The sequence below is a fragment of the Sorex fumeus genome, unplaced genomic scaffold (assembly GCF_029834395.1).
Source record: "Sorex fumeus unplaced genomic scaffold, SorFum_2.1 ptg000098l, whole genome shotgun sequence".
NCBI classification, from domain to species: Eukaryota; Metazoa; Chordata; class Mammalia; order Eulipotyphla; family Soricidae; genus Sorex; species Sorex fumeus.
This window is the reverse complement of record NW_026606155.1, coordinates 74026106-74035209: the sequence shown is the minus strand read 5'-3', so window position 1 is coordinate 74035209 and position 9104 is coordinate 74026106. Positions and strand designations below refer to the sequence as shown.

The following is a 9104-nucleotide window of genomic DNA, read 5'->3' as shown; positions in this document are numbered from 1 at the left end:
AACCAATTCTGGCTCAGCTATATAATGGGAGGCATGGCCTCTCTGATTCCTGATCGAACTGCTTAATGGCCATGATCCCAGAGAGTCAGAAACAAATATCGAAACCCAACGGCTTTTGGCAGAAATGCGTCCAGACCCCACAGTAGGTTACTGAAGCTGAGACACCCCAGGTGGGAATAGGTTTTGTGCCTTGGCCTGTCCCCCTGGCGGCCCGGTGACCGTCATCCTCCAGAGGTCACTGGACAGTAAGGTTTGGGCCCCCAGTGATGAGACACGTGGGGCCTCACGGGATGGTCACCGCCCACAAACAGCCTCTGTGGCTCCTGATCAAGCTGCTTAATGGCCAGGATCCCGGAGACTCAGAAACAAATCTCAAAACCTAACGGCTTTTGGCAGAAATGTGTCCCTGCAGTAGGTTACTGTCGCCGGGCCACCCCAGTGGGGAAAGGGTGCTGTTCCTCTGCCTGCTCCCTGTAGGTGGCTCGGTGATGGCCATCTTCCAGAGGCCATTGGGCAGTCAGGTTTGGGCCTGCAGTGATGAGACACGCGGGGCGTCACGGAATGGGGTGGAGCTGGCCTTTTCCCTCCCACTTCAATGAGACCTGAGTCACTGCCAACGAATGGCCTCTCTGGCTCCTGATCAAGCCGTTTAATGGCCATGATTCCAGAGACTCAGAAACAAATCACGGAACCCAGCGGCTTTTGGCAGAAATGCGTCCAGTCCCTGCAGTAGGTTACTGTCGCGGGACCACCCCAAGGGGCAAGGGTGCTGTCCCTCTGCCTGCTCCCCCTAGGCGGCTTGGTGGCCACCATCCTTCAGAGGCCATTAGACAGTCAGGTTTGGGCCATTAGTCATGAGCCATGTGGGGCCTCATGGGATGGGGTGGAGCTATCCCTTTCCTCCTCGTCCCAACAAGACCCTGAGTGGCTGCCCATGAACGGCCTTTCTGGCTCCTGATCAAGCTGCTTAACGGCCATGATCCCAGACACTCAGGAACAAATCTCGGAACCCAGCAGGTTTTGGCAGAAATTCCTCCAGATTTAAGTGTTAAAATTCCAGAATTTCAAAATCGTGCAGCCACTACTACAGCCAAATTACATCATATTTTATTCACAACCAGCAATAGAAAACAAATGGTCTACTGTTGCCTTTTCAGCAGATCTGAGTATTGGGGTAAAATCCCAAATAATAATGGTTGGTCTGATGTCAAAATATTGAATGTAATCAAAGTAGAGAGATAGTAATGTGGAAATCATCTTCCCCACAGGTAGGGGAAGGGGATATACTGGGGTTTTTGGTAGTGGAGAATGGGCACTGGTGAAGGTATGGGTGTTTCATTGTATGACCGAGACTTAAATCCGAAAGCTTTGTAATGGCTCTCATGGTGATTCAATAAATAAAATTATAAAAAATGAAAAAAAACTAAGGTGGAGTTAATGCCCAATTCAATCAGCTAATCAGTGGCTAAATAAATAGCAGAACTCCTACATAAAAAAAGAAATGAATAAATTTCTAGACATATAAAACCTCAAGACTGAATAAAAAGATAAAGAAGGTTTAAATAGACTAATTACTAATAGGGAGACTGAATCAATAAACAAAAGACAGTCAGGGATGGGAAATGTAGTTCAATGATAGAGTTCTTGCCTTGCATGTATAAAAACTGCATTGATCTCTGTTACTACAAACAAACAAACAAACAAATACCTACAAGTAGTCCTGGACTACATGATCCACTAGTGAATTCTAATAAGCACTTAAAAATAGAGAATTGAGCTGGACTGATAAGTTCATAGATTAGGGTGTTTGCCTTGCATATGGCCAGCTGGGTTCAATCCCCGTCACCCCATATGATCCCCCAAGAGTGATCCCTGAGCACAGATCCAGGAGTCCCCTCAGCACCACCAAGCATGGACCCCACAAAACAAAACAAAAAAAGGAGAGGGTTGATGACAATCCTTTTCAAACTCCTAGAAAAAAATCAAAGAGAATATAATTCATGAGGCTAGTATAACCTGGATATTATTTCATATTATGATATGAGTAAGAAGATAGGGCAATTCTTTGAGGAAAATAAACCAAACATTTTCAACAATATGCTAGCAAACTGAATTCAGAGGCATATAAAGATCATAGGCCATTAAAAAGTTGGTTTCATCCTGGAATGCAAGGGTGGTTTAACATATGAAAATAAATGAATGCATCTAATATTGTAGAATAAAATATAAAAACTACAAGGTCATTATTATAGATTCAGAAAGAAGCATTTGACAAAATTCACCATCATTGCTTAATGGTGAAAAGTTGAAAGTGTTCCCTCTGAGATTAGAAGAAAGATAAGAGTGTTGACCTTCAACATACCTATTTAGCATAATACTAGAAATACTAATGACAGCAATAAAAGTAGAACAAGAAATAAAAGTAATCTAAATTATAATGATGGTAATGGATGTTCAGCAATGTTAAAGTGTTGGATACTACTGAACTGTGCTCTTAAAAATGTTTATGTTTATGCTATGTTATGTGTATTTTACCACAATAAAAAGTTTTCAAAGAGCAGAATAGAGTTAGCATGGCCTCATACTTCTAAATGAGTAAAAAACTGTTAGTGAATGAAATAACATATTTGCTTGGTCTTTTAGGTTTGGGGAGGAATTGTTACTTGTCCTCATACTGGCCTGTAATTGAGACCTCTGTCCTCAAGTTCTTATTTATTTGCTGATTTATTATGAGCCACTCTCAATGATGTTCAGTGATGCTCAGAGGTTATTACTGACTCTTTGCTTTGGGGACTATGTAGTCCCTGGGGCTCTAGCATACATATTGGCACTTTCAATTATCTTCCTAGCCTATTTTCCTGGCCCTCCAATTTCTTTTAAATATTTTGTTATTTCTCCAGTTAAGACTAGGGCAGTTCACAGAGAATAAATCATGGCCATTTACACTAGCTTGGAGTAGGCAGAAAGACATTGTTTGATTAACTGATGGACCCCTGAATTACTGACTAGGTGACTTGTGTATTTTTGACTATTTGGCACTGTGGTTACAGACCAAAAAGTTTTCGGTATTTCCTGGACAATTTAGATGTAGTTCAAAAGAATTTCCTAGTGATGTTTTAATGAAAATAAATTGTTGTGCTAGGGTTGTGGCTCTTTGATAGATTATTAACCTGGAATGTGTGAGGCCCTGGACTTAATCCCTGACATTGCAAAAAAGAAAACTTGTTGAGTGGTATATTAAGTAGGATGGGGTAAATATGCTATAATAAAGTAATCTTATAAAAATCAGTGAATTTAAGAAGTTAGAGTTCTTTTTCTGTAATTCAAATTCGAAAGTGAGGGGCCAGAGTGATAGTACTGTGGGTAGCAAGCTTGCCTTGCCTTTGACCAACTTGGGTTCGATCCCCAGCACTCACGTGGTCCACCAGGAGCGATCCTTGATTGAAGAACTAGGAATAAACCCTAAGCACAGGTGTGCCTCATCCCCTAAAAAACCCAAAAGAGCCGCCCCCCAAAAAAAGGCTGAAGTGAGCTGCAGATTGACAGATGAGTTGACTTCACTTGTGACATAGAGTTGGGTATTCACCATATGCCATACCAGTCCATGGAAGGAAAACAAAATACACACATTCTTATGTTAGTTTTGAAACCAGACTTGGAAGTGTTATATTCAATTTGGGAGAACATAGGTATATAATTACACATGTTTGCATGTGGGTCTGGGAAATAGCCACAAGGGCAAAATCATGTTTCAGATGTTCCAGCTATAATTCTCTGACTAGGGAAGGGGAGAATGGATCTTTGTTGGAAGATAGCCGTCTCCACTATAGCATCTTTGAGTAGGGTTAGGGGAAAAGGAGCTGGAGACAAGCATAAATAGAACCATTTTGTTCCTGTTGTTGTTGTTGTTTGTAATAAGGGATTACTCCTGGAGGAGCTTGGGGGCCATATTTGGTGCTGGGGATTGAACCCTGGTTGGCTATGTGTAAAGCAAACACTCTCTGTATTATTTCTCTGACCCTAATAGAGCATTCTTTTTGTTCTCTAGGCACTCAGATCTATGTTACAATACAATTCCAAACTGTAACAAATTCTGTAATAAAATTCAAGGTCTGTAAGAATACAGAAGGAGTTCAGTTCCCAGTGGGAGAATGGGGAACGGCTTCTTGTAGGAATAGCATTTTTTCCCTGGACCTTAAAGGAAGCATAATACATCAGTTTACCACTGAGGACATGAATGATGGGTGTTTCTGATACAGGAATAGCTTAAGTAAAACTCAGATTCAGGAAAGGATAATGTTTAGGTAATAGGGACAGGAGAGTTAATGAGGCTTTGGAGATGAGACATACTGGGATTAGTTTATGGGGAATTTTGCATTTGCATTTTTTTCAGTATTGAGTATAGAACCCAGAGTCCTTGTCATTCAGAGCAAGGTTTCTACTGCTGAGCCACATCCCTAACCTGCAATTTGCATTTTATTTTATATATTCTATTGGTTTTGGGCCATACACAGTAGTGCTCAGGGGCTATTCCAAGATCTGTGTTTGAGAGTTGTTCCTGGTGGTTCCAGACATCAAACCAAGGACTTGTGCAGGTAAAGCTGGTGTTCGGCCTGTTAAACCATTTCTAACTGCTTAGGGAAGGGTTTTTTTTTGAGTCACACCTGACAATGCCCAGGGGATACTACTCATATCCTGTACTTGAGCATCACACCTTGTAGTGTTCAAAGTACCATGTGGTGCTCAGGGATTGAGCCAGGGCCACCAGCAAAAAAAGCAGCACTCAGCCCTTTGTCTCTCCAGTCTCATTTTGTATTTTAATTGAAGAAGTTTTCCTTTATTTTCAGTTAGTTGTGGACATTCCTAATGAGAGGAATGACATTTTTTAGTTCTGGGTTTCAGAAAGAACTTAAGGGCAGGATGGTTGAGGATGGGGTTGACTAGGAGACCACTTAAGAAGCCAGAGAGACATCTCTGAGGCAGAATAAATGGGGTTTGGTGATTGACTGCATGTGGAGAGTGACAGACCGGAAGGTCTAGACAGTGGAGACATATTCAAAGCAAACACTTGGAAGGATGACTTTCCCTGACATGAACTAAGAAATCCTCAATGCTGAGAGACTTGGGAAATTAGTGGTGAGATAAATGCATGAAAGGTGATGAGGCAGAATTAGCGATTTTGTTCTAAAACATTTGCCTAGAGTAAGTCTCTCTCTTCCTAGATGAGCTTTGTTCCTTATCTTTGAATGTGTTCACTACTGAGAGGAGGGTCAGGAAAGTGTAAAACCGCTCTGACCAATTGTCTTGAGGTTAAATGAGCACCAGAAATATCTTCCTAGTAGAATTATGTTCAATTCAGCTAAATTAACATGTTTGTTGAAAGATTGCCAACCACAATAGTTAGTAACTGTTATGAGTGGTGATGACAGTGACATAGGTAGTCTCTGAGTCTAAAACAAGTTACTTTTCACTTGTGGTTATTCGACCTGTTGCTATTCTCTTCAGAGCCGACTTCACATCTTGGTTCCTCAGTGTGTAAATGAGGGGGTTTAATAACGGTGTGACAACTGTGTAAAACACAGCCACTGCCCCATCCAGGGGACTCTTGGAGCCTGGCCTGAGATAAATAAAAATACAAGGGACATAATAGACCGTGACCACTGTCAGGTGAGAGCCACAAGTGGAAAAGGCCCGGCGCCGCCCATCCGCAGTGCGAATCTTCAGGATGGCATGGACTATGTTGGCATAGGAGAGCAGAATCAACATGAAGCAACTGGCAGCCACTACCCCAATGTCCACGAATGTCACCAACTCATTGACAGTTGTGTCAGCACAGGCCAGTCTCAATACTGCAGGGATATCACAAAAAAAGTAATCTACCTCATTGGGTCCACAGTAGGGTAGGCGGAAGGTCAGGGATGCCTGGATAGAGCCGTGAATGGAACCAGCTATCCAAGCTCCAGCCACAAGGATGGTGCACAATCTTCCATTCATGAGCACAGGGTAGCGAAGGGGCTGGCATATGGCCAGGTACCTGTCATAGGCCATCAAGGTATAGAGGAAGCACTGGGTACTGCCCAGGAAGTGAAAGGCGTACAGCTGAGCCACACAGCCACCAAACGGGATTACCTTACTGGCAGGAGTGAAACTGAGAATAATTCGAGGAACAATGACCGAAGACAGCCACATGTCCAGAAATGAGAGTACTCCCAGAAGAATGTACATGGGACGTGCATGGAGCTTTGGGTCGGCCCACACGGTGAGCAGAATGAGAAGGTTTCCCAGCTGAGTCAGGATGTAAATGATGAGGAAGACTAGGAAAAGGAGGATCTTTAGATTTTCAGGGTGTGCTAAACCCAGGAGAATAAATTCTGTCAGCACGGTGTCCAGGGAAGTATTTTTGTTTTCTTCCATATCTAGTCTGTTAAAATAAATGGTTAAGTCAGACAAAGGAACTGCAATGAGGGTGGGAAGTGGTAACATAACTCTTTTATCTGACAATCAGTGTTTAAGAGGTAGACAGAGGACATCTATATTTTAATTAGAAAGAATTTATCATAAATAATGTGGCTTTGCTCCACTACATAACACCCTATCTATCAAAGGTTTTGGTACCCTGTGATTCTCCTTCAGTGTCTGTCACTACATACAATTTTTGGAAGCCGATGCACCAGGTGGTGTCTAGACAACAGTGTATATGCTTATAATATGTCTCAAAGAGACCAAGAGAAGTAGATTCTGGTGGCATCAGTCAGCATGGAACAATCACTCTACAACTGCAACCTTAGCTGCTAATGTCTGACAGTCTCCAAAGAGTTCCTCTCATAATCTTTAAGTATTTTTGAAATCTGCCCTTGGATACAGTCTTCTTTCACTGGCTTCACTTCGAGTTCCTTCTTCCTCATGAATCTCTTCTTCTAGAATATAATCATTCATTCTTTTTTTTCTCCTGTTCTCCCTCTCCCTTTTTTTAAAGGGCCACACCTGGTGAATTGCTGCTTGTCACCCAAGGGTTGCTACAGGAGTGAATGTACTCCTGAAAGCAGTGTATTGCACTCATTCTATTGAACTGTCTCTGGCCTGACATAGAGCTTTTTTAAATTTTACTTTTTTAAAATTTATTTTATTTTTATAAAGTTGTTCACAATATTTGATTGAATTTAATATTTGAACACCAATCCCACCACCATTACACTTTTCCCACCATATTTCCATCCCGAACCCCAAACCTGCCCCCAAAGCCGAACTGAAATAATTTATTTTGTATTGCTTGTTATGAATAATCTACTATAAATGATCCAAAAAATGTTTCTTAGAGGAAAGTGTGAAGATTGTTTTATTTAACCCAGGAGCCATTAAACCCTTCTATAAGAGATTAGTAACGTGTTAAAGGTTGAGTCTTGTGTGATTATCTATCTATCTATCTATCTATCTATCTATCTATCATCTATCTATCTATCTATCTATCTATCTATCTCTGTATAAATATATTTCCCTATAAGATTGGTTGCCTTCTACTTTAAACCCACTTAAATGCGGTGTGCTACTCTTGGTATATTAGTGGTGTAAAGTTTGAGATGTCATGGCTCTGTGGTTCAGGAATAGATTCACTCATGGGTGAGGCTTGGCCCGAGCTTGGGCAGAGCAGCTGTGAGCAAGGTGGTGGTTGAGTTCTGGAGGTTTTCAACTGCTGGGACTGGCTTCACTGGGGTGGGAAGGGGCCTCACCTGCCCTGCTCCGGGTTTCCCTGAATGAAACAGCCTGGCGAGGGGTTTGGAGGCATGTCTATGGCATATTATTCTGTGCTCTCCTCCGAGAGATTTATTATTGGTCTCTGGATCATGACCATTAATGAGATTATATCGCACCAGCGGCAATTTGAGGGTATGACTGTCAAGCTGCCAGAAATAGGGGGAGATCGGGGGGAGGTCACTCATTCCCAGTTCCATTGAGCCTCGAGTTTTCAGTCACAAGTTCTGCAACATGGGGCTTTTTAGAGTCATCCTTGAATTGGGGGATTCAGAACAGGGGGAGTTGCTATGGCTGAGTCATAACCCAGCCCTGAAAAATTCAGGGCTTGTTTGCCATTAGGAGTAGACCAAGACCCTTTTATTTTACTTTATTTTATTTTGGGCCATATTCGGCAGTGCTTAGGGCTTATTCCTGGCTCTGCACTCAGTAACAACTTTTGGTGGACTTGGGGGACCATATAAGGTGCCAGGATTGAGCCTGGGTTGGTCATTTGAGAGACAAGAGCCCTACCCACTGTACTATAGCTCTGGTACAAAGACATTTTTTTAGGTTGTCAGGCAGCCAAGCAGAGGGTAGAATAAGTAGAATAAGAAGAATTTAGGTATGGTAGGTTGGAGCGATAGCACAGCGGGTAGGGCGTTTGCCTTGCACGTAGCCAACATGGCCGACCGGAGTTCGATTCCTCCGTCCCTCTCGGAGAGCCTGGCAAGCTACCGAGAGTATCTCGCCCGCACGGCAGAGCCTGGCAAGCTCCCCGTGACGTATTCGATATGCCAAACACAGTAACAACAAAGTCTCCAATGGAGACGTTACTGGGCCCGCTCAAGCAAATCGATGATCAACGGGAGGGTCTTTACCTTTAGGTATGGTAGGAAGACAGAACCTATATTTTATTGTTCTAACTATTCTGTCAGTGTCCTTGCACTGTAAGTTAAAGAAAATGAACTTAGTACCTGAAATGTGAGGCCTTCTTATCTTTAATTCAGTTGGCCAAGAGTGCTTATCACTGGGAATCAAAGGGCTAAGGACATCATCTCTGACTGAAGAGTAGCACCGAGTCAGAAATATTATTTATATTAACTTTTAGCCTCCCTCCAAAAGGAAAAAAATGAAAGTGTTAAAAATTCTTTTTCTCAGATCAAAAAAATAAAGTTCCCAAATCTGGAAAAAGGCACACTTAATCAATATGTAAATTAATGTAAAACGGTAAATTATGTAATAAATATATAAATTAATATTTAAATTCATGCATAATAGGTAAATTAATATGGATACAGTATTAACTCTGAGTAGCAGGTGAGTTAATGAAGAAGAAAGGTAGAGAAAGAGACATTAATACAGTTTTTGGCAGT

General features: G+C 42.0%; 1 protein-coding gene across 1 annotated transcript; it reads right to left on the bottom strand.

The window, feature by feature from the left end:
- Positions 1–5460: 5460 nt before the first annotated feature.
- Positions 5461–6414, bottom strand: LOC130041680 (olfactory receptor 10G2-like). The gene has a single exon (XM_056133926.1). The coding sequence runs from the start codon at positions 6412–6414 to the stop codon at positions 5461–5463; it is 954 nt and encodes a 317-aa protein (XP_055989901.1).
- Between the last annotated feature and the right edge of the window lie 2690 nt (positions 6415–9104).